Below are 24,857 nucleotides of genomic sequence, written 5' to 3'. Positions count from 1 at the left end.
GTATAGCTGCTTGTCGGTTTTGATGCGTTTCCGTAGCCATCGTTTGCTAGAAAGACCTTTCTCTGCCTGGGTAGACAGGCGTTGCTAATCAGAGGAGGTGGTACTGGACTACACAGGCCAGTGGCACACCTCGATTTAAGGCCACTTCGGACATTCCCGTACGAATAGTGTTAAATTCCTTATTTTTAAAAAAATGAAAACTAGTCGCAAAGGCTAACAATGTTCAATTCTCTCTCTTTTCCAGGTAGTATTTTTCTGAGTCCAAGGTTCACTGACGCCATTAATGGAACGAGCTGTATCGTACAAGCCGTGCTTGCGGGGATATGGTTGTTGCTCAAATACACTTGCAAGTTTTACTGTTTCTTATTAATGGTTAAGCAGACAGTTGATTAATGACACGCCACCTCTAAAGGAGTCTGAATGCTGTCTGCCACCTTCCACTGCAAATAAGGGTTAGTACAGGGGACGGGGGCAGAGAGGGGTGGCGGCATCCAGATCTCTCCTCATTCACTTAAAGGGGCCAGAATTTAAGCGGTGAAATGGCAAAACCAGAAAAGCATCGTCAATATTCTTCCTGCTGTTTCTGGAGGGTGTTTTACCAAAACAAAGCCAATGTCCCAGAGTAATTTTTTTTAAATGTGCTTGCTCTGTGCCGCAGTGGATACACCAATCCGTCTCGCCTCTTTGGGTTGGGTACCTTGAAAATAATAATGAATGTAATTATTACTAATAAATGAGGGCTTGAAATATTTAAAAGGCAGCCCCAAACCAGAAGGTTTTATTTCCTATATAGCTGCACAGCAGGCACAAAAACAATGATTTTTTTAAAGAGCAATCAGTAATGGGATGTTGGTTTCAAAAATCTTAATATAAAAGTAATGGACACTGAGCTCCCCCCCCCCCGGACCTGTTGCAGCGACGACATTGCTTATTCACTGTTGCTTTTCCTTAGTAACAAACGTGATCGCAGTAAGTTTTGCCCTCCTAAACCATTCCTCTACCCCTTGCCTTCCCGGAGTTGTGCACGCACGCATGTTACAAGTTCCTGTTCCCTCATGGGTTGTGGTGCACAAGATGCGCAGGCTCTCAGAAGGTTATTGGCAGATGGCCCGTGGCTCAAGGAAAGGGTGCTGTGCGAGAGCCAGTTGTTTTTCCATCCGACCGTGTGCCAAAGGGCCTTCCTTGATAGCTGGGGCGGAGAACCTTGTGGCCCTCATCATTTCTGGCCATGGACCACATGGGCTGCTGGGGGTTGTAATCTGGAATGCCACAAGTTCCCTGCCTCTGCTCTAGAGCAGATAAGGGGACCCTGCGGCCCTTCAGAGGTTGCTGAACTACAATCCCCATCATCCATGGCCTTTGGCGCTGTTGGGAGTTGAACATCCAGAGGACCACAGATGAGCCACCTGTGGCTTTATGGATTGATCTGTGATTTGGCTTGCAAAGTAACATCAGCCAGCCGGCAGCCTTAGCCTGGGCTCATGCAACTGATTTCCGGCTGCAATCCTTTGCACCAGGGTGGGGACCATCTCCCCTCCCCAAGTGCCAGCAACCAGCATGGCCGACAGTCAAGGAGGCTGGGAGTTGCAGCTTGGCGACATCTCCGCTCCTGATCTAGACACCTGGGAGTAAGGCCCATTGGAACCAGCGGGGCTTACTTCTGTCGGGGTGTGTAGGATTGTGCTGCAAGGGGATTGTTCCCCTTTTTTCACGTGGTTTTGAAGATCTGTGATGACTCCAGTCTTCCAGAACCTGCATTTCGGTGACACAAGTGTTGCAAAAGAGAAGTTTTTTTTTTTAAGGGTTTCTAAGGTGCGTGTGTGATTTTAATTCCACCTCCACTGACATTGGTGCCTCCCAGGTGCCGTGGACTACAGTTCCCATCAGCCCCTGCCAGCCATGTTAGCACCGGTGTTAGCGGAGGCTGATCGAATTCATTGCGACTCACTCGTCTCATTATGCGGGCAGGCAAATCAAACTCGACAGGCATGACCTGTGTGTGCTAATCTAATCCTTTCTTAAAGCATCTGTTCTTTTTTTAAAAAATAAACACTTATTAAATAAAGTATTTTAGATGCCGATAATATAAAGAACTGACACAAGTTTAGAAAGGTTACCAAAAGACTGTTTATGGAAAGATGATTTATATATCTCCCTTTACATTTAATGAACGTGGGTATATAGACTTAAAACTTGCACACAGCGCATATGCTGGAAATAAAACATGATTAAGTTCGAGAGCGAGTTGAAGCTTTTTTTTAGTTGCTCAAATGTAAGAGTTTATCCTGATTTCGCACCACCTATTGCCTGCATTGTTGACATTGCCATTTTGTTTTCGGGGCTCTTGAGGTTGCATCCACCGTTGGTCGTACTCCAGAGTAGACCCGTTGACATGAATGGGTGTGACTAACTTAGGTCCAATACTTTCAATGGATCTCTTCTTGAGTAGATGGTAGTTGGATAAAGACCTTACTTTGCAAAGCGTAGTTTTGGCACTGGTACCCTCTGGATGTTGTTGGAATCGAACTCGCATCAGCCTCCATCCAGCACTGCACAGTGGCCAGGGACGATGGGAGTTGCTGTCAAGCAACATCTGGAGGGCACCATCTTGGCTATCCCTGCTCTAAGCCAGTGCCGCTTTTCCGCTGTCAAGTCCTGGCTTCAAATCCTGACAGCACTTGCTGACTGATGTCCAACACAGGTCCCATCTCAGATCTCCTGCGACCTGTTTCTTGCTTCGAGTCAAACGGGACCTTTCCTTTCTCCTCACTGGCCCACCAAAGGGGGGCGGGGGAGAAAGACTAGTCTTTAACAGTGAAGAACCGAATCGTGACACCTATAGCCAGGATGGCCACGGCAGCTCCGAGAGCCAATCCCCGCTGCAGGATCAGCTGCTTTGTGGTCAGGACTTTGCCAACAGTGGTGAGGATTGGCGGAGTCTCATCCTGGAGCTGAATGTGGTAGGTTGGCCCGTCTGTTTTGGTGAAGCTGAGGAGGACAGCTCCATTCTGGGTATCTGTCTGTCCTGTAGCACACAAAAAGTGGAGAGAGGGGGACCATTAGCTCGTTTTTTGGGCTTACGCTTGGGGTCTCTGGTTTGCTACTGTGAGAACAGGATGCTGGACTAGATGAGCCCTCTTTGGCCTGAGGGCTGTTCTTGTGGAGCAGCCTTTCCCAACCAGTGTGCCTCCAGATGTTGTTGGACCACAACTCCCATCAGCCTCAGCCAGCATCTGGAGGCACACTGGTTGGGAAAGGCTGTTCTGGAGGATGAGCTCACAAACAGCTTTTTTAAAAAAATGGGGATGGCTCAACGGAGCCTCCAGGGGCTGGGGCAGTCTATCTCTGATGACAAAATGCTGAGGGCGACAACATTGGAGGCCTGTTCCCTTCATGCCCAGCTTCATTTTAAAGGTTTTTTTAGCGCTCTACCATCTGTTTGCCACCCTGGGCTGCCTTTGGAAGAAAAGAGCAGGATATACTTTTAATAAATAATAAGAAAATAATCTGGCTGGCCACCCTGAGTACAGGATGCTGGACTAGATGGCTCCCCCCTTGGCCTGATCCAGAAGCCGAGCTTTTTACATTCTTTTGTGGCAGTAGGGATAGCTACTGTAATAGCTTTCCAGATGTGGCTGGTTTTGAGCTCCCATCATCCTTCATTAAGTGGCCCTGCAGGCCGGGGGCTGATGGAGTCCCACAAGGTCCAGAGGGCACCACACTGGCCATCTCTGCTTAGAGCCAAAAGAGGAAGAAGTTTGAAAGACAAGCAGAACGAGCATCAGCATTATCTGTTACAGACCAAAAATCCATCAGAGCCAGCTGGACGGATGCCTCTGGAACGCTAGCAAGTGGGGCCTGCAAGACAACAGCCCTGCCCTTGTGTTTATCCTCTGGATATGGTATTTAATGGTATGCTGCCCCTGGAGGTGGAGGTTCTATTAGCTATTATGGGTATTTATTTATTTATTTTGGCAGTACGGGGCATGGATTTTCCTAATCAGTTTTTGAAAGGCAACTCGGCCATTGGCTCATTGAGAAGCAGCAAGTCCCATCCTCTAGTGAGGTTGGGGTTATTGTTTGCATTTAGTTATGCTACCTTTTGGCAATGAAGGAGGGGCGCAGGTTCCCCCCGACCCACTTTAAAGCCTTGCAATTAAAAAGTGGCCATGCTATGATGGTGGTAGATGCCAAGTCTCACTGATCAAACCGACCCACCTTCCATACCAGAAGAGGGAGCCATCTTGACTGGGCCAGAGGCTGAGTTCAAATCCTCCGCCAGGGGCCTCCGGGTCAATCCAGCGCGGTGCCGAGCCTGACGATCAGATCCAGACAGCCCATTAAGGTTGCATTCATGTGGTGAGAGCTGGTTGTAGTGTTTAGTTTTCTAAAACCTCCTTTCGGCACAGCGCAGAGCCATAGCTCAGGAGCAGAGCGCCTGCCTGGCACGCAGGAGGCCGTAGGATCAATCCCTGGCATCTCCAGGTGCGGCAGGGAGAGACTCTGAAGTCCTAGAGCGCTGCTGCCAGTCAGTGTAGACAACACCAAGCTACATGGACCAGTTGTCTGACTCAATATAGGGCAGCTTCCTATGTACAATCCTTGGCAGCAGTTTTCTAATTTTACGTTGGAAGTTCTCAAAGCAACTTACGCGATACGAACAGAAATAACAAGAAGCTATTTTTTTCCATGTAAAAGATACTCTTGCTTCGACATCAAAGGCTGTCACCTTTTCCTTTCCCAAGCCAAACCAGCAAAGCCCCTAAGTCCAGGTGGGTCATTGGTGGCCCCCGACCTCATTTTATACGGACCCCGGCCCACCTCTCAAAGCTGCCCTATTCATCCACCCCATGAAGAGGTCCTTCCCTCCTTTTTAACCTGGGTAGGTCTGCCAGTTCTAATCCAAGGTGGCCTTAAAAGAAGACTAGACGAATTCACAGGAGGAGAAGGCTATCAACGGCTACTAGCCACAATGGCTACGTTCTGCCTCCGCTGTCGGACACAGCGTGCTTCCGAATACCAGTTGCTGGGAACCGCAGGAGGGGAGGGGATGCCAATGAGGCATCCGGTTGGCTGTGGTGAGAACAGGGCGCTGGACTAGACAGGTCCCCTTTCGCCAGATCTAACAGGACTCTACGGCTATTAGGGTAACTATGGGGCAAACTGAACCAGCTCAGATGAGTTGACCCAGAACACCGCCGGCATGCAGCCCCCAACAGAGGGAATGTGGCCACCAGGAGAAACGAAGCTGCTCATCCCTTGCCCCTAAAGCAGTGCTCCCTACCTCGTCAGCGGCCTGCTTCCAGTTCATCCGGACGATGTAAGTTATGGAACACAGACAAGGGATGATGGCACAGATCAGCATCCCCAGCCAAAGTCCTGAGGGGGGAAAAAGGAGATAAGCCTCATGAAGGGGGAACAGGGACCCCCCACCGACACATCTCTTTCTCTGAGCTCTAGCAATCCTCCTCCTCACCCGGAACTATACTAGCCCTACACTTCCACTTCTCCAGTTCTGGAATGCTCCTCTGTCCGAGGATTGCCAGCTGACCAAAAATCCGCTCTGCTCTTGTGCCTGCAACATGCAGATCAAACTCCTTCAAACGTGCAGGAGCCAGTTTGGGGGGAGAAAATGAAGTTGACATCTATATTGCGGTCTGCTAAAGGAAAGGATGCCTCTGGCCTGAGTAAATCTCATTGGAGCTCACTAGGGAGACGGGCCGTAGCTCAGTGGTAGAGAAGCTATGTTGCATGCAGAAGGTCCCCGGTTCAACCCCCAACAACATCTCCAGGTACGGGCTGGGAATGTCCGCCTGTCTGAAAACCTGGAGAGCTGCTGCCAGTCAGTGTAGACAATACTGAACTAAGTGGACCAATGGTCTGACTCGGTATAAGATGGCTTCCTAAGTTCTGTGTTAAAAGCATTAAAATGTCCTCCAAGCTCCAATACCTATAATTCCCATTTTGGCCACAAAAACCAACACGATTGCCACGGGCAAGCCCACGGCGTAGTAGCCCACGGCGTTGAAAACAGCACCAAGCTTCTGCTTTCCGGTCCCACGTAGGACCCCGCTGGTTGTGCACTGCAAAAGAGAGAGGAAAGGGAGGGAATTAATTTACTCTCCAGGTGATGTAAGGTTTAACTCAAGTCCAGTCCAAGTTCGGCTGGACGGCTGTAACGCTCACTATGTCACACGTCAACATAAAAACATTAGAACTTTGGTACACACCATCAGGACACTATATGTGACATTTTTAAAACAACAACAACACCCCAATTCACCCAGTTTCAAGTGGGGCCATGGGGGTGGCTTGCAAAATTTATGGCCATGGGGGTGGCTTGCAAAATTTATTGCCAAGAGGTAACAAAGGCCAAAAAAATCAGAATGAAAGCAGGTGAACATGTTCAGGTCATAATTATCAGTTTCAAGTTCAAACATCTCTTTGGCAGGGGCGGGCAACGTGGCACCTCCAGATGTTGGGGGACCTCCAGCTCCCATCAGCCCCAGCCAGCTTGGCCAATGGTCAGGGATGATGGGAATTAGAGCCCCAAACAGGGACAGCCAACATGGTGCCCTCCCAATCTTGCTGGACGCCAGCTCATTAGACTGAGCGAGGCCATTGCTCCGTCTAGCTCAGCATTGTCTACACTGGCTGGCAGCAGCTCTCCAGAGTTTCAGACCAAAGTCTCTCCCAACCCTACCTATGGATGCCTTTGGGGCACTGCTGCGGGCAAAGCAGACGCTCTATCACTGAGCTACGGCCCGTCCCCTTAAACTATTAATCTGCGCAGCAATCAATCCCTGCCCTGTTATTCTGACTGGAGACGTGCCAGAAGTGAGCCCTGAGTTCGAATGAAACGGGAGAGACCCGCCCACCCAGCCGCCATTTTTCTTTCACAGATCTACTCACGCAATGAGCTTCAAAGAGGTGGAAGGCGATGTAGACCGGCATGACCCACGCTACCAGTTCAACGACCTCTCTGCTTACAGAGACAAAAAAGATGATCAAAAGGGGTGGTTATATTCTAAGGGACCGCCTGCCTTTCTGGGTCAGCTGATCTAGGCAGATCAATGTGCCAGAGATGCTACACTAGTTGCCATGCCCCTTCCCCCCAAAAAAACCCTGGGGTGGGGAACATCCGTGGCCTCCCAGATGTGGTTGGACTCCCATCATCCCCAGGAGTCAGGGGTGAGGATGGGACGTACCAGTCAACATCTCTCCAGGGGTGAAGCAGGGGTCTGGCCTGGGGGGAGTTCCGAGGGCCAGACAGAGAGGCCCTGAGGCCTGGGGTTTTCCACTCTACCAAAATGTCTTGGGCCGGCCCCAGCTAGGAGAGATTCCACCTTCATCTGAACTAGACTGCAGGAGATGCTTAGTCCGGGGTCATTTTTGTACCTAAGCAATTTGTCAAATCAAGGAAATTTCTTTCTTTTTTTTTAAGGGGCCAGCCCTTAAACTAGGTTCTAACTGCTTGGGGGGGGGAATTCCCCCAATCTGCATTTTATCTGTGACATTCTTATGTTGTGGCTATGGATATAACTGGTGGACTCTCAAAACTTAGGGGGGAACTTTAATAAGTCGCCATTTCCCACCTTCTGCCTCAACCAGCTTATCCCCTATGCACCCATGCAATACAGGGACAAAAACAGTGGACTTCCTTACAGGGTTGTTGTATGCCAGGGGAAGGGAACCTTTTTGGGCCCAAGGACCGCATTTCCTCCCAGACAACCTTCCGAGGGCCACTTGCCCTCGGTGTTTTGTCTGTGGCTTTATACCATGTATCCCCAGTCTTTTTGGAGTCAGGAGCACATTTGGAAATCTAAGGAACTGTTGCAGGCGCCACAATACACCCATTTCACAGAAGAAACAAATGGCATTCCTCGGAACACCCCCCCTCCAAACAGGCAAAACATCTCTGCACACCCCAAAACAAATAAAATGCAGACAGCGAACGAAGACCCTTCAAAGGTGAGCCCAACAAACAAAGGTGCTGTGAGCTGCTTTGGGTCACATTGGCAAGGAAAACAACTCATAAACAATCATAATAATCCCTCCCAACAACAAAAAGTCCCCTTTTTAAAAGAAAAAAAAAGAAGACGTTACAAACTGAGAGGGATCGAGGGCCTTGCACACATACATTCACACACTTTTATATCCCACCTTTTTCTCCATGGAGCTCAAATCGGCGTGCATGGGTCTCCCCCTCTTCCCCATTTTATCCTCACAACAACCCTACAACGTAGGCCAGGCTGAGAAAGCGAGATAGTGACTGGCCCAAAGTGAGCTTCATGGCTGAGTGGACATTTGAGCCCTGGCCTTTCAGGTCTCAGTCTGACACTCTAACCACTGCACCATGCTTGCAGGTATTGCCCGAGAGTGTTGAGATGCCCACTGGCACCATGTTGGGGACCCCTGATTGCTGCTATTGTTCAAGCCACTGAAGAAGTTAAGGGGAAGCTGCAGAAAAGGTCAAGGTATGTATATTTTAAATAAATGGGCAAAAGTGAATAGAGGTTATGTAGGTGACAGCACTTTGCATTGACCCCTTGCATATTGTTATAATCCAGACAAGGATGACTCACTCATCGCTGGTAAATATGTAAGCCAGGACGTCCTTTGTGGCTGCCAACAGTGTGCCCATCATCAGGAAGAATAAACCTGGGAAATATAAGAGAGACAGAGAGAGCGTGATTGCATCGTCATCAGCAATCCCGGTGAGTGAAGCACAACTCCCGCTTTGAAAAAGGGCTAATATGTAACCTCAGCCCCCGGTTGGCAACTAGCTCCCCAGCAGGGGCCCTGAGAAGACAAGGGATGGCTTCACATTCTTCACCACAAATGGGCTTCCCAACCTTTTTGTGTCTCTGCGTGTGTGGATTTTGAATGTCGAGAAAGCGCTGCGGGCGCCAGTCACAAAATGGCTGCCGGGGGGGCATGGTATAAGACAAAACGGGAAGCGTTCCAAGGAAGAGTCACAGGTGCATCGGAAGAAGCCTTACAGAGTGAACCAGGCCCGTCTGGCTCAGTATTGTCTACGCTGACAGCCAGCAGCTCTTTAGGCGGGATACTCCCCGCCCTACCTGGAGATGTCTCTGGAGACAGAACCTGAGACCTTCTGCATGCAAAGCAGGGACTCTGGCACTGAGCTACCGCCCTTCCCCAATTCTGTTTACGTGGATTGCAGTCAGGCTGGTAAACACGGTCTCCCTCCCTCCCTCCCTATTTCAAAATCGAGAGGTAGGTTAGGGTGATAGATAGGAACCGGCCCCTGGCATCTCTGGGTAGGCCTGAGAAAAGACCCCGTCTGAAATCCTGGAGTGCTGCTGCCGGTCAGTGCAGACAACACCAAGCCAAAGGGACCAGCGGTGTGACTCTGTACAAGGCAACGTCCTGCGTTTTGTTCCCTCTTGTTGCCCGCTGCAAAATTTCACCGACCTGTGAACAAAATGGAGACCACAAAGGATTTCCTGGCTTCCTCGATGTTCCCGGCCCCTAAGGCGTTGCCCACCAGGACGCTGACGGCGGCGCTGATCCCGAACGGAATCTGAAAAGGGGCGAGAGGACGGCCGCTGCTCAGGTTGGGAGGAGATGCAGCTTTCGACACCCTCCCTAAAGCTCCGGGGATCAAAAAGAGACCCCCCCCCACTGAAAGCACCTTGCTCAAGAGCCCCCCACCCAACGCTCTGGAGCTGACATTTGTCAGAATATACCCATATGTCCTAAAAAGTCTCCCAGGTGATTTACGCAATGCACAGTTCCCTGGTCCTTCGTCCGCTAACATCTAGTAATTTGGGGGAAGGCAAGCCAGTGTGATGTAGTGGTTAGAGTGTCGGACTACGACCTGGGAGACCAGGGTTCGAATCCCCACGTAGCCATGAAGCTCACTGGGTGACCTTGGGCCAGTCACTGCCTCTCAGCCTCAGAGGAAGGCAATGGGAAACCCCCTCTGAATACCGCTTGCCATGAAAACTCTATTTGTAGGGTTGCCATAAGTCAGGATTGACTGGAAGGCAGTCCATTTTTTTCCAAGCTCTTACCATGTAAGCAATAGTGGCCACCTCGTAAATGATGGACTGGACTGACAGCTCCAGGACACCGAGAAGACCTGAGGGAGGGGAGAGAGGGCGTCATTTAGGGAGAGCTGGTTTGGGCGTAGGAAGGCTCAAATATACCATGCTTCAGGCCATGCATGCATTCGTCAAAAGGAAGGGTGGGGAATCTCAGGAGCGCGGGCTGAATGTGGCCCTCCAGTCTCTCTCTGGCCCTCGAAACTCTTCCCAGAGAGTTCGCTGCGGTGGACAGACACACACGTCTTTGTAGAGAGCAGGAATTTAAACATGTGACAAAACAGAAGCCGCCATCCTCTTCATCAGTTCAATTCCACCCTTCCACCCAAAGGAGCCCAGGGCACTAAGTTCAAAAATTTTCATTTCCCACCAGCCTCTGAAGTTTTCCAAGGGTTTAACGTCTTATATGGGTGGTTAGATATACGTTAGATACTACTTATGTGTCAAAATAGCTTAACAATATAACTATTTTCTAAGGTTGATGTTTATTTTTCCCCAAAACTGTGGCTTTATTAATTAATTAATCAATCGGTTGATCAATCAATCAATTAAATTTATATCCCATCCTTCTTCTCAAAAGGAGCCCAGGGCAGCAAACAAAAACACTAAAAACACTCTGAAACATCTTAAAAACAAAAGACTTTAAAACATACTAAAACGTTTTTTAAAACATCTAAAAAAAGTAATTCCAAAACAGACCCAGACTAGGATAAGGTCCCTACTTAAAAGGCTTGTTGAAAGAAGAAGGTCTTCAGTAGGTGCTGAAAAAATAACAGAGGTGGCGCCTGTCTGATATTTAAGGGCAGGGAATTCAAAAGGGAAGGTGTCACTACACGAAAGGTTCATTTCGTATGTTGTGCAGAATGGACCTCTTGATAAGATGGCATCTGCAGGAGCTCTCACCTGCAGAGCAAGTGATCAGCTGGGAATATAAGGGGTAAGACCATCTTTCAAGTATCGTGGTCCCAAGCTTTATAGGGCTTTGTACACCAAAACCAACACCTTGAACTTGAACCGGTAGCTAATGGGCAGCCAGTGCAATTCTTGCAGCAGAGGGGTGACATATTGGCGATACCCTGCCCCAGTGAGCAGTTGCGCCGCCGCATTTTGCACCAGCTGCAGCTTCTGGACCAACCTCAAGGGCAGCCCCACATAGAGCTCATGCATTACTCACTGAAGGCTGCATGTTTTAGTATTAAACTGTTTTTAATCATGGTTTTTGTATTGTTGTGACCCACCTCAGGACCTACTGGTGAAGGGTGGGTAATACATTTAATAATATTAATAAACAGTAACATTATTAATTTGTTCTAAAAAAGTAAAAATGTATATATATATATATATATATATATATATATATATATATATATATATATATATATATATATATATTTATGTTACCCAAGTTTTACATTTCACATTTTTAGCCAAAGAATTTTTTTAAAAAATGTGAAAGCAAATATAAGTAAATAAATATAAAATGTCAAGTGCAACAGTTGTCCCTGCCTCAGTGTGTGAGCAGCAACTGGTGCCTCTGTGATGATGTCACCAGCCCAGCGGCGAAAATGCCCGGGTCTGGGCATTCCATCGTTATTGCCACACCCAATTGGGAGTGGCCTAGCTTCTGGCTCCGCCCATCTCCCACTGACACCTTCCCCTCCCCGACTCCCACTGACCTATGAGGAAACTTCCGATTTCGAAGGTCCACCATTCAATACAGGTCATGAGCATGCTGGGAACAGCCAAGGACATAAAGATGTCCCATTCCTGGAGACAGTCGAGGGACCATCCTTTGATGTAGGGAGTGAAAAAAAAACAAAGAAGGAAAACCACAGGCTGAATTTGGATCAGATCTTATGAAGAGACAAGATTTGACGTCCCACATGGCATTTTAATCCCAGATCCAGACATTTAAATCTGTCCAGAGTGCCAAACATTCCTTACGTATATAATTAGTTTTGTGCATAATTGGGAAAGGGAGTGCAGAAGTTACGGGGGCGTTTAGAAAACAGTGACCAGGTACCTCCCCAGGTTTCAGTGTGAAGCTTTTTCCACCGGATGTAGAGAAACAGGGCAATGGCTTGCGAAAATTGTGCGATCGTGTTCGCCCAGGCGGAGCCCCTGGAAAGAATTGGGGGTGGGACCCAAATGAATTAGTGTCACTTTGGCAAAAGGAGTTTGTAAAAATGTTGGAGGAATACAGAGGGAATGGTTACAGAAAAATCTTTTTCAACTGCTTTTGGAATATTAGCCCGTTCGCCAACCTGGTGCTCATGGGCACAGTGGCACCCTTGAGGCCTTCCCCTGGTGCCCACGAAGCCTCTGAGCCCCCCCCTGCAGCTGTTTGGCATGGCCATGAAATAGAACCTACAGGTTTAGATGCAGTCTATCGCTGAATAATCGGTGCTGGGGGTAATCAGCGGGGAAAAGCTGTGGCCTTTGTGTTGCGCTCTTAGGCTTTCCACTGCTTTCTTACCTCACCCCCATGTGGAGTTGATAGAGGAAGATGTAATTTGCGATCAGATTGACAACATTTCCAGCAATCCCGCACAGAACCTCTGGCCAGATGATCCTCTGAAATGAAAGATGATTTTAGCCATCGATTTCTGTGTGAGAGGGCAGGTCTGGTGGTCTGCCAGTTCTTGATGCGATGGTAGGGCATAGAAAGCTGCCTCATATTCTTTTGTGACCAGTCAGGCCACTGGTCTATCTAGCCCAATATTGTCTGCACTGACTGGCAGATGCCGGTGATTGCACATGGGACCTTCGGCAAGCAAAGTGGGCATTCTACTACTGAGCTGCCTTTACTTACTCAACAGGAGAGAGAGCATTTTACCTGGTTCTGCAGGTATCTCATCTGTATCTGATAAATAAATGTTGCCTGTAGAACAAGAGAACATGAATACAACTTGAGATCCGAGAGAAGCCAGGCTGCGCAAACAAATTAGTCTCCCCCCAGCCACGCATTGATCCCCTTTATACCTCGAGGAATCACCCTCTTTTCTCAGGGTTGCCATATTTTTTAAAAAAATAAATGTGCTGACATTGAGCTTTTGACAGGTATCAATCCAACAGGTGGAGCACCTGTGCTTCCATAGACAGGCCCATAGCCAGCCTAAATGTTTTTTTCAGAGGGGGGAGAAAGGGGGAGGCAGAAAAATTTCTGTTATAAACTTATAAGAAAACTTTTAGGGGGCAGCCCCCCTCCAGACATCCCCTGGCTACAAGTCTGCATGTATAGGCAGAGGCAGTGAAATGTTTGACCTGTTGAATCACTCCTGCCTTGCCACCCGTCTAAAAGCACAGGGGACCTGCTGGATATAGAAAAGGGGACAACCCAGTAATATGGACCTCTTATTAACACAGGAATCTGCTTTATATTGAGCCGGAACAATTGGTCCATCTAGCTCAGTATTGTCTACACTGACTGGCAGCAGCTCTCGAAGATGTTTCAGACAGAGGACGTTGCAAGCACCACCTGGAGATACCAAGGACTGAACCTGTAATCTTCTGCATGCCAACTAGAAGCTCCGCCCCTGAGCTACAACTCTTTGCTTAAAAACAACCAAGATTCCAGTCCTCATGGTTCTGAATTAAGGGCTGGTTTAAATAAGAGCGTAGGGAGCTGCCTTATACTATTGGTTCATCTGGCTCAGTATTGTCCACACTAACAGGCAGCAGCTCTCCAGGGCAGGGAGACATTGCCAGCCCTATCTAGAGTCGCTGGGGATTGAACCTTGGACCTTTTCTTATCTGAAGGAGCGCCTCCAGCATCACCAATCATGCTGCCTGACGAGATCAGCCACACAAGACCTTCTCTCGGTCCCACCAGTTAAAACAGCGAGACTGGTGCGGACCTTCGCCATGCCCCGTCCCTGATAGGTTTCCGCCGGGCCTTGAAGACCTGGCTGTTCAGGCAGGCCTATGGGGTCTCTGGGATGGGTTAGTTTTTAAGGTGGTCATTAATTGGAAGAGTGGGGTTTTAGATGAATTGTGATCCGCATTGATTTTATTGTATTTTATTGTATGTTGTACTTCGCCTAGAGTGGCCGTTAATTCGGCCAGATAGGCGACTCAAAAATAAAATTTTATTTTTTTTTATTTTTATTATTTTCTTAAAGCAGGGGCTCTACCACTGATCTACAATCCTTTCCACGCATGGCCTCTTAATGGGCCCCGTTGGGAACAACAAGAAGGTGAATTGGCCAACTCACTGGAAGCGCAGGAATGAAGATCATGACGTAAACTTGTGTGAGTCTGTCGCAAAAAAAAAGGGTAAAGAAATTACACCAAAAACTAACATACTCTGCGGGTGACACTGGTCTCCCTATATTCATTTACCAGCTCCAGATGCCATCCCATCATAGCACCACAAATGCAACTTTCCCCTTCCCCCCCGAAAAAAACCCACTTTTGTTTTCTGACATCACCGAGGTGTACATTTTCCCAAGGAGCCTTGTAAGAGAAGCTGCTGTGACACAGAAAGAACGCAGGTCGCGGCTGCCCCATAACCCATCACTTCAAGGGCACGAGCTGAAGAAAGGCCACTCTAGCTGTAACGGTTTGTACCCAGGAGGACCATAGTGGTTTCATTCCACTCCAAAACCTCCTGCCCCCTCGCTTTAAACGTCCCACTGTCCCTTGCGTTGAGTTAAAGAGGATGGAGATTGTTGCCTCTGGCCTTCCAGCACAGAAACAGCCGGCCAGAGTGCCTGCTTTCAAGGCAGCAACCTCTGCACTCCCTCAAAGGGGCACAATCCCAGCTGCCCAGCCACCAGCTTCTCGGACTGGCCCCTTGTCGAACTCAGCAGGGAGAAGGGTTAGGGTAGAACTAGGATTGGCTGGCTCAGCCTGTCATTGGCTGTGGCTCCGCCTATGGTCAGGCTTCCCTGCCCTCCGCCCCACCAGTTCCAAAGAGGCACCAGCCACCACTGGTGGAAATACGGGCTGGCCTTTTTGACGAGGACGGCGTGGTGAGGGCACCACATGCAACAGCCTCGAGTCTGCAAACCTGCCGGGTTGGAGGCGGGCTGTCGTCCTACCTGGAGACATCTGGGTCCTGCCGGATGAGCAAGAGTAGTTGCTCGGTGTTGACAAAGACCGCCCAGCAAGGGAAGCAGCAAAGCAGCAGGATGAGGATCCCCCGTTGCAGGATGGTGCCCACCCGCTTCATATTCTTGCCTCCATACGTCTGTGGGGAGGGAAGTGTTTTTTTTTAAAAAGGCATAATTGAAGTCCTCCAGCCATCGACACAAAGGTCGCTTACACCAAGATTCAAAATGGTGCACTACTCCAGAATGTTCCTGAAAGAGAGGGCATTGCTTCTGCCGCCCAGGGTTTGGGGGCAGCTTACAGCCCTTCAGGTGTCATTGGACAGCTCCCACTAGCCCCAACATGGCATGGCCGATAGATCGTCAGCGATAATGGGAGTTGTATTGGACAACATCTGGAGGGCCACAGGTTCCCCATCCCGGCTCTAGCCGCTCCCTGTCTGCAAACTAAGCAGAGGGAATGAACGGAGAAATTATTCCCTTTTTTCCTTAGAATATTTGAGATATAGGGGTTACCAGCTCTTCTTGTTCTCAGAGAACAGACATATCCAAACAGCCATTTGCTCTAGGAAGGGGGCAGCACGGGGGAGGAGAGAGATTTGCTTCAGTTTGTATTTGAACGTGAAACGACCAAACTTCACACTTTGCGAACCGAATCACAGCTATCGTGCCAAATTTGCCTGCCTCCAAATTTAGCCATGCACTTCTCCAGTCAAAGGATGCGTACAATCACGTGTATGTGAAAAGTGTCCATCCAAATGTACATATTGGTGAAAATCACACGTAGATGTGAATTACAGGAGGGGGAATTGCTTGCAAAAACGTGGGACAAATTGCTGACAAGTTTCTTGGGAGGATTTTTTAAAAAAAAAAAAATCACATGCAGATGCTGAAATGTGGAGAACTGAATTTAAGGCTGGAAAAATGAGGAACTGAAACACAGATTCATCCATCGCTAATCTGTATTATCACATCTGCACCATACATTTAAAGCACTCTTATACCACTTTTAACACTCCTGATTCCCCCCTCAATGTAACATGGGAACTGTAGTTTGTTAAGGGTGCTGAGTGTTGTTAGGAAACCCCTCACAGAACTACAGTTCCCAGCACCTTTAACAAACTAGTTCCCAGGATTCCTTGGAGGGAGGGGAAGTCATGACTGTTAAAAGTAGTACAAAAGTGCTTTAAATGTCTGGTGTGGAAAAGCCGAAGAATTGCTGGGCTAAGAGGATCGACCGGGTCCCTCTGCACTCCGTGGCTGTCTAACAAACACAACTGCTAACATTTCCAAGAAGGCCATTGCTCTTTGCATGTTTCACATCCCCAAAAATGCAGGCGCGCAATAGGAGCAAACCACTACTCACCTGGGATATTAATGTATCACAGGCGGAAGACAAGCCAAAGCCAACAGAGATGCCTGTCACGTTTATAACCTGGGAAGCGTTGGAGAGAGAGATGGACAGACAGACAGACAAACCAAGGGGATAATGTTGAATGTAGGAAAAGATAGGACATTCATGTGATCTGGGGTCTGCCGCTAAAAATAAAACAAGATTCCAGTCCTCATGGTTCTGAATTAATGGATGATTTAAATAGGAATCTGCCTTGTATCGAGTCAGACCATTGATCTGACCATGTCCATCTAGCTTAGTATTGCCTGAACTGACTGGCAGTGCCTCTCCATTGTTTCAGAGAGGAGTTTTTCCCTGGGCCTACCTGGAAATGGAACCTGGGATCTTGTGGCCACAAAGCAGGTGCTCTGTCATTGATCTACAGCCCTGCCCCAAAGTTAACGGACAATTCGTTATCCCCTTGAAGTGTGCGAAAGACCACCAACAGCCCTCTTTTGACAGAGTAAGCTGCCTCCTGTTTCCCTCTGAATGAGTCACCGTTCACAACATGCCTCATCCAGAGATGCAACAAGGAACCTCTGCAGAGGGCCAGGGACATTTTTAAAAAATACTTACGAAACACAACACTCACCGCAATGGCAAGGGTGACGGAAGCCAGCTCAACCTTGCCAAGATGGCCACAGAATATTGTGCTGACGACATGGATCATAAACACAAGCAACTGGACGATTGTCTAAGGAGGGGGGAAATGGCAGAAAATTTGGATATAGCTTTTAAAACCATCATCGCGAATTGTGCTGGAAAGACTTTATGGAGCCGGTGGAAATCCTGGAAAACTGGAGCAGCATCAATTTGAAAGTTAAGCAGTGATCCAAGCTGGCCTATATTTGGATTCAATGGACTTTGCCACACCTGAGCAGCGAGACAGCTCAGATCGAAGGTCTCGGGAGCAAGGTAACAAGAGTTAGGCTGCTTACCTCTCTGGCAATTTCACTGTCGCCAACCAGGCTTTTGGGAGTCAACCCCAACATTGGCCAAAACAAAGACAAAAGATGGCAGATACAAATTTCAGAGCGGAACGGGAAGATAAAGCTAGCCTTAAAACCAGGCTCACGCCAGGGTCTTGCCGGCACAGAAAATTGGCACATTAGGCCGCACTGTACCAATTCAAAGTAAAACACACACACACACACCCGCCACAAATAATTCTGGGAACTGTAGTTTAGCCATTACAGAGCTACGATTCCCAGCACCCTTAAACTACAGTTCCCAGGATTCTTGAAGGGGGGAAGGGAACGTGCTTTAAATGTAGGGTGTGCGCTCAGCCTCTCACAGACTTGGGGGGGGGTCTTACCAGCGGACCGGCCAGCACCAAGATCTTCTTTGCCTCTTCCCAGAAGTTGGAAGGAATCAGCCGGCATAATTCCCTACAGCAATGGGGGACTGCGGTCTGCGGATCAGCGGCTGAATCACTGAGGGATGGCTTCTTGCCGACGGGGGTCCCAAACTCCATAAGTAGAAAGGGACCCTCTCTCTTTTTTAGTTTTTAAAGAACGGGATCAAGACAGATTTATTTGTCTGACCCAACTGGGCACCTTTCAAACCACGGCAGAATGAACTTCACCCAGGTCTGGATAGTCAGAGCTCCTTGTCCTTACGATTTTGGGCAAAGGGTGATGATTAAAGTATCTCCAGTCCAGAGCCAATAGAACGTGAAGGAGCGGCCCCTGTTTGGGCCAGTCTGCTGTGAGAGAGAGCTGCAGGAGGCTGGCTCCGAGAGCCTGGGACCCGTCCAAAATAACCTTCACAAGTATATATAAGGCCTTAATGCCAAATCAGACCCACCGTCTGTCAAGAGTAATAGTGCTCCATGACGGGACTGCTCTCAAGTGCCGGAACTTGGAGCCCAAGTCAGAGCAAGGGGCTAGCCCTCATGGCTGCGACGAATCGGGGCCAGGCCCCCAAGTGAAATATCAGAAGCTGGGGGTGGTGTGGTGGTGGAACAGATGACAGCCAGCATAGAGGAGAGAATTCTGACCCCCTCCCTGTGTATAACAGAGCTGGAAAGAAATATATAAAAATGTGCTCATTTTGTAATTAATATATATAGTAATTTATAATGCATTATATTTATTTATTTGTGTGTCTTTCCCAGCCCTAGCTGGAGATGCCATTGGGGACTGAAGCTGGGAGCTTTTGCATGCAAAGGAACTGCTCTAACACGGAGCCCCTTCTCTTCCCTTACAAATAAAGCAAGCTTCCAGTCCTCACGTTTCTCAATGAAAGGCTGATTTAAAAAAGGAACATAGGGAGTGGCCTTAAATCATGTCAGATTGTCAGTCCATCTAGCTCTGTATTGTCTGCACTGACTGGCAGCTTCCCTCCACTGTTTCAGGCAGGAAATATTTTCCAGCCCTACCTGGAGATGCTATTGGGAATAGAACCGGGGACCTTTCACAGGGCAACACCCTCCCCTTTAGATGCGACTCTGTAGCCGTCTACGCAACCTGACAGCAACTGGGCCAATCCATATTCCTGGGCTCTTTGTCCTGGATGTGTTAATGAATGGCCAAGTTCAGGGGATTAGGGCAGGGCAAAGGTCGCCTTTTGACACCTGAGCCGGGCTGTCAAGCCCCTGGCGCACCATCGCAAGAGTTGCAGCCGGAATCCAGATTCCAAGGCCTGCCGGGATCATCATACCAAACCACTGAGGTGGCTTGCCTTCCGGTGTCATCACCCTGGCTTCCACGCTCCAAGGCAGTTAATTGTTTTTTTGAAATCGGGTTCTGCGTGCCATCCGCTCATCCGTGGACATCTCGGATCACCTCATCTCACGCCTGTGAGGGATAATTTAATTCAGCCTTTGCCAACCTGGTGACCCCTCCCCTGGTGGTTTGGACTCCGACTTCCATCACCTCTGACCTGACCATTGGCCACACTGGCTGGGGCTGATGCAAGCTGCACCCTAAACCAGGGCTTCCCAAACTGTGGCCTGTGGACCACCAGTGGTCCGTCGCAAGGCCATATTAAATTGGTTTAAATTGGGGGAAGGGTATAGCTCAGTGGTTGACTACCTGCTTTGCAATCCTCAACGGCATTTCCAGCGAAGGTTGGGATAAGACCCCTGCCTGCAACCCTGGGCAGCTGCTGCCAGTCAGTGTAGATGACTCAGCTAGATGGACCAGCGGTCTGACTCAGTGGAGGGCAGCTTGCTATGTTCCTACGCATTCATCTTGATTTTCAAACGCATTTTTGTCGCTTCTTTGGTTTCCTATACCGCGTCTTATCCTTCTAGAACTTGGGTTCCGTGGAACGCAGACTGCAATCCCATAAAACAAAGTATACCGAGAAATCAAACAGGCAATCGAAGCACAGCTAGAAACCGTACAGCGTCGACAGGCCCATAGCCGGCCTAAAAGTTCGGTGGAAGGGACCACAAAAAGGGGGGGAGGGAGAAAGTAAAAATTCTGCAACACATTTATTTATTTGTAAAAATTTTAAGAGGGCAGCGCTACAGGTCTGAGCATCTAGCACGGGACATTACAATTGACACAACGGGTGGGGGGGAATCATGAAGTGTTCGGCCAAGACCACCAGCAATTTTCATGGTCCCTGGAGGGAAAAAAAGTTTGGGAACCCTGGTCTAAAAGCCATCTGGAGGGCACCAGGCAAAGGCCGATTTAACAGAATCAGAGGTAGCCAAGGGGGTGCCCTCCAGATGTAGCTGGGCCCCAACTCCCATCCATCCCTGACTGCTGGAGCGGACGGAGTCCAATGCTAACACGAAGGCACCACCTTGGCTCCTCAGAGCTCTTTCCTGGTGTCAGTCAGGATGCTGGACTGGATGGGCCTTTGGTGATTCAAGGCTGGATTACTGCAATGCACTGTATGCGGGGCGTCCCTTGCACTTGGCCCGGAAAGTGCAGTTAGTGCAGAATGCTGCAGCCAGATTGCTGACGGGAGGGAGCCCCAAACGACTCGGGTCCCAAATATCTAAAAGGCCGTCTCCCTCCCTACAGACCCTCTTGGGTGTTGAGATCAGCAGAGGGGGCCCTTTTGGTTGTTCCGCTACCCTCGGAAGCTCGCTGGGTGGTAGCCAGGGAGAGAGCCTTCTCTGTGGCAACCCCTAAGTTGTGGAACTCCCTCCCCACCGAGCTGCACCTGGCAACTTCAGCGTACAACCTTTTGCAAATGCTGAAGATGCACCTCTTTACCTTGGCCTTCGACACCTGAGATGGATATTTTTAGGACTCACCCTGTTTTGTTTAGGTTGCTTTTAACTGTTTTTAATTATGTGTTTGGAATTGTTGTAACTTTTGGGTTAAGGGCGGGTGGTAACAACAACAATAATGAACAAAAACAACGCGTCTGCTCCAGGATCTGCACTAGTTGCTGATTTGTTACCAGGCTAAGTTCAAGGTACATACATATTGGTACATAAAGCCCTGAACAGTTTGGGAGCAGTTGCCTTGCAGGACCGCCTTACCTCATATATGCCCCCTTGACCGCTGTGATCTGTGGAACTGGCCCTGTTACAGATGCCGCACAATACTTGTTCCACAAGTGCTAGAAATCGTTTTTAGTGTTGCAGCACCTACTCTTTGGAACTCCCTGCCTCTTGACATCAGGCAGGCTCCTTCGCTGTGTTCTTTTCATCGCCTGAACATTTTTTTGTGTTGACAAGCCTATCCAGACGTTGATGCGTATTAATCTTTTAGTCACTTCCTATTCTAAATGTTTTAAAAATGTTTTTATTACTTTTTTCTTAACTGCTTTACAGATAATTTTAATTTTGTTGACTAAATCAAATCAAATCCAGCAAAGGGGTCTGCAAAAGTTCTTACAAACCTTTACCATCTCCTACCTCATAAGGTTACTGTACAAAAAAAAAAGAGAGAAGTGTTTATTGTGACCCAAACTGAAGGCTGTGATCAGTTAACCTTAAATAAGTATTGAGAACGTAAATACTGGTTATCTATATTTCAGTTTTAAGATTCCAAATACCTCTCTGTTTGTGGACAGGAGTTAGCAAAGGGAGACTGTCTGAGTGCACAAAGAAAAGGGGAAAGACTTGTTCTTAATTGGCTGCAATATTAGGTGGGCAAATATTTGCAAATGGTTTGCAACCGGCAAATAAATAAATCAAGAAAAGGAAAAATCCCCCAGTCCTGCAACCCTGACCTTTGGGGCAGGTTTGCACAGACATATTGCATCTGTCTTCCATTGCTGTGTGCGCAGTTTGACGAAGACAGGACTCTCCCTGCCTGAGAGAGAGAGCGAGAGCGAGAGAGAGAGAGATTAATGGTCTGTCCTTTTTTAACAAAAAGAAAAATTGTGATTTTTATTGCCAAAGTTTTATGAAGCAATGTAGCAGATGGACTGCCGCTTTTAATTCCCTTCGATTTAAATGAGCAGAAAAAGTTAAACCGATTGAAAAATGACATGTTTTGCTTGATTCCCCCCCCCTCCAATTTATTGAATTAATTTAGAGATGCAATGCAATCTGATAGACTAACGTTGCCACCCTTACCACACTTACTAGGGTGTAAGTGCCTCTGAGCTCAGTGGGACTTTCCTTCTGAGTAAACCTGACACCCTGTGGGACTTAACCTCTGAAATCCACACTTGGCCTATATTTTGAAAGTTGTTTTGTACAGCTGTCTTATAAATCACTCAGCCTTTTGCATAACTTTGTGCTTCTGAGGATATGTCAGCTGTCTTGTGTGGGCTATGATGATGATGATATTATTATTATTATTGGTTGTATCCATCAAAATTCTACCCACCGATTAGACTCATTGAATTAATGGAGCTAGACTCATAGGATAGTAGAGTTGGAAGGGTCCTTTAAGGCCATCCAGTCCAACCCCCTGCTCAGTGCAGGAATCCAAGTTAAATCATACCTGACAGGTGGCTGTCCAGCTGCGTCTTGAATGCCTCCAGTGTCTGCCAGCCCACTACCTCTCTAGGTCATTGGTTCCATTGTCATAGGGGCTCTAACAGTTAGGAAGCTTTTCCTGATGTTCAGTGGAAATCTGGCTTCCTGTAACTTGATCCCATAATTCCGTCTCCTGCACTCTAGGAGGTTCCAGAAAAGATCCCGGCCCTCCTCTGTGCGGCAGCCTTTCAAGGACTTGAAGAGTGCTATCCTGTCTCCCCTCAGACCTCGGTTAGTCATGTCCTTTACTTGCTTTCAAAAGGTCTACTGTGAGTAGAAATAATCCAACTGGAGCCAGTGGGGTAGGGGTTACGAGTGCTGGACTGGGCCCTGGGTTCAAAATCCCTGCTCGGCCTTGAAGCTCTGTGGGTGACTTTATTCACAGCCTGATTTACCTCACAGGGTTGTGTGAGGATAAAATGGAGAGGGAGGAGACCCACGCAGGCCGCTTGGCTGAAAGGCGGGGAGAGAAATGTAGCTAATAAAATAAAAAATAACACGCTGAGAGTCAATATGGGATAATGGTGCAAGTGCTGACCTCAGGCAGGGGTTCAAATCGTCCCTCAGCCACCATTGGTCTCTCACTGGGTGACCCTAGGCCAGCCTCTCTCACACACATCGCCATTCTCTAAGCTTAACCTGCCTCACAGGGTTGTTGTGACGATTTAGATAGATAGATAGATAGATAGATAGATAGATAGATAGATAGATAGATAGATAGATAGATATGGGGACAGAGAGCTCATGTACGTCGCCTCGAGCTCTTCGGAGGAAAAGGCAGGGATTAATGGCGGTAAGAAATTTTCAATCGCTTTACATCGTCATTTGAAAAAACCAAGAAGCGCGCGCGCTTAGCGAAGAAGGCTTCGGGGCGCGGGCTTCCCGCCCACGCCTCAAACCACGCCCCTCGGCCCCCTGCGTCACGGCCGGCTCCACTCAATAGGGAAGGGGATTTCCCTCGCCTTCCTCCTCCCCCCCTCCAGAGGCCGCGCCCCCTCGACGGCTGCCTGCCTGCGCTGCACGTGGGCGCCGCCTGGGAGCGATGCAGCCGCCGCCGCCGCAGAACCATCCGCTGGGCTGGACGGCGCCGCGGCCGTTGGTGGTGCTGGGCGCTGCGCCTCCTTCGACGGCCAACGCCGAGGGTCATGCTGGTGAGGGAGGAGCCCCCAGGCGGGGGGCCGGAGGAGGAGATCCAGGGCTGGCCCTCGGGGACCCTCGCCCTGCCGCCGCCCTCGCCCTCCTGCTGCGGCCGCTGCGGCCAGAGCCTCCGACGCCTCCTCCCCGTCGGCGCCTGGCGAGAGGCCCGCGAGCTGGTCAAGATCGGCGCCCCCGTGGTAAGGAAGGAAGGAAGGGCGGAGACAGACAGAGAACGCCGGGCAAGGCCCTCTTCGCACGCCGAAGGTCCCAGGTTCAGGCCCCGTGGGAGCATCCCCTGCCTGAAACCCTGGACAGCGATTTCTGCCAGTCAGGGTAGACAAGACCGCGCTAGATGGGCCAAGTGCCTGACTCAGTGCGTCCCTATTTAATTTAGCCCTTAATTCAGCAGCATGAGGACTGGAATCTTGCTTTATTTTGAGAGGAAGAGCTGTAGGTCAGTGGTGGAGCAACTAGGTCCCCGGTTCAATCCTCGGCATCTGCAAGTAGGGCTTGGCATTGTCTCCTGCCTGAAACCTTGGAGGTGTGATGCCAGTCAATGTAGCCAATACTGACCTTGATGGAGTGATGGTCTGATTTGGTTTAAGGGAACTTCGTAAGTTTCCTAAAATAGGGAGGAATCAGAGGGGAAGGAGGCCAAGAGGGGAAAGTTTAGGAAGAATTAAAATAAAATGGAGAGAAAGAGAACAAGAAGTGGAAAGGTTAAAAGAAAATAGGGATAAAAGGGGAATGGGGGGAGAGAAAAGGGACGAGAAGCCGAGAGGAAGAAGGTGGGGAAGAAATGGGGATAAAATAAGGATGAGTAAAAGAGAGGAGCAGAGGAGAAAAGCAGAAGAAGAGTAAAGGAGGGAAAGAAGAAACTGGAGATGATGAGAGGAAGGGAGCAGTAAACAAGGGGGAATAAAGAGTGAGAGAGGAGAGAGAGAGAAAAGGGTAGAGGGAGGGATGCAAGGGGGAAGAGGGAGAAATATAAAGGAGTGGGGAGAGGAACAGTTGAAGAAAGAGAGGAGGAGGGTGAAATAAAGAATGAGAAAAAAGAGAAAAGATAGACTGAAGGAAAGGAAAGAAGGGGAATGTGTGAGAGATAAAAATGAGAGCGAGAGAGAAGGTGAAGATTTCAAAGATGGGAAGAGTAAAGGGAGAAGTTTCCTCCCTTCCCAGATTTTATTTGCGGGTGAGATTCATTCATTCATTTTTATTTATTCATTCGTTACATTTAAATTCCTCCCAGAAGGAGCCCAGGGCGGCAAACAAAAACACTAAGAACTGCTCTAAAACATTTTAAAAAC

General features: G+C 48.8%; 3 protein-coding genes and 1 long non-coding RNA gene across 15 annotated transcripts in view; 3 read left to right on the top strand and 1 right to left on the bottom strand.

Moving 5' to 3' along the window:
- LOC133374401 (aldehyde dehydrogenase family 3 member A2-like) overlaps nt 1-2,238 on the top strand; it is a 36,936-nt gene extending 34,698 nt beyond the window's left edge. For all 9 annotated transcript variants that reach the window (XM_061605287.1, XM_061605290.1, XM_061605282.1 and 6 more), the window contains one exon: nt 245-2,238. Coding sequence is in view for 1 of the 9 variants with exons in the window: in XM_061605282.1 (XP_061461266.1) it covers nt 245-259 (15 nt within the window). In the remaining 8 variants the exon portion in view is untranslated. The remainder of the gene's footprint in view (nt 1-244) is intronic.
- SLC47A1 (solute carrier family 47 member 1) lies at nt 2,094-18,125 on the bottom strand. Of its 2 annotated transcripts, XM_061605291.1 has the most exons (17): nt 17,830-18,097; nt 17,107-17,208; nt 16,488-16,556; nt 15,113-15,261; nt 14,285-14,327; nt 12,907-12,951; nt 12,547-12,644; nt 12,094-12,191; nt 11,747-11,860; nt 10,041-10,108; nt 9,439-9,547; nt 8,586-8,661; nt 6,913-6,982; nt 5,951-6,083; nt 5,285-5,379; nt 4,219-4,315; nt 2,094-3,025 (listed from the first exon to the last, which is right to left on the bottom strand). In XM_061605291.1, the coding sequence occupies exons 1-17, from the start codon at nt 17,986-17,988 to the stop codon at nt 2,802-2,804; spliced, it is 1,749 nt and encodes a 582-aa protein (XP_061461275.1). In that variant the 5' UTR covers nt 17,989-18,097; the 3' UTR covers nt 2,094-2,801. The 2 variants fall into 2 exon arrangements, with proteins under 2 accessions (XP_061461275.1, XP_061461276.1); XM_061605292.1 differs by lacking the exon at nt 4,219-4,315 and having other exon boundaries at nt 2,804-3,025; nt 17,830-18,125.
- Nucleotides 9,205-22,641, top strand: LOC133374408 (uncharacterized). 2 transcript variants are annotated; one of them, XR_009759886.1, is made up of 3 exons: nt 9,205-9,580; nt 14,192-14,321; nt 22,558-22,641. It is a non-coding gene; the product is annotated as an uncharacterized LOC133374408 (long non-coding RNA). The 2 variants fall into 2 exon arrangements; XR_009759887.1 differs by lacking the exon at nt 22,558-22,641 and adding an exon at nt 16,816-18,735.
- A 766-nt stretch (nt 22,642-23,407) lies between these two features.
- Nucleotides 23,408-24,857, top strand: part of NXN (nucleoredoxin) — a 102,355-nt gene continuing 100,905 nt past the window's right edge. For both annotated transcript variants that reach the window (XM_061605277.1, XM_061605276.1), the window contains exon 1: nt 23,408-23,747. In XM_061605277.1, coding sequence (XP_061461261.1) covers nt 23,559-23,747 — 189 coding nt within the window. In that variant the 5' untranslated portion in view covers nt 23,408-23,558. The remainder of the gene's footprint in view (nt 23,748-24,857) is intronic.

Source organism: Rhineura floridana, chromosome 21, assembly GCF_030035675.1.
Source record: "Rhineura floridana isolate rRhiFlo1 chromosome 21, rRhiFlo1.hap2, whole genome shotgun sequence".
In the NCBI taxonomy this organism is placed as follows: domain Eukaryota; kingdom Metazoa; phylum Chordata; class Lepidosauria; order Squamata; family Rhineuridae; genus Rhineura; species Rhineura floridana.
The sequence above is the reverse complement of the archived record's forward strand: the minus strand, read 5'-3'. Positions and strand labels throughout refer to the sequence as shown.

Bases quoted from the DNA above. Each gene is read 5' to 3' on its own strand.
- SLC47A1 (XM_061605291.1), bottom strand. From the start codon at position 17,988: ATGGAGTTTGGGACCCCCGTCGGCAAGAAGCCATCCCTCAGTGATTCA. The intron at 15,262-16,487 runs GTGAGTAGTGGT...CCCTCCCCACAG, and splicing joins GTGATACATTAATATCCCAG to ACGTATGGAGGCAAGAATAT. The intron at 14,328-15,112 runs GTAGGACGACAG...TTTTTGCGACAG, and splicing joins CAGGACCCAGATGTCTCCAG to ACTCACACAAGTTTACGTCA.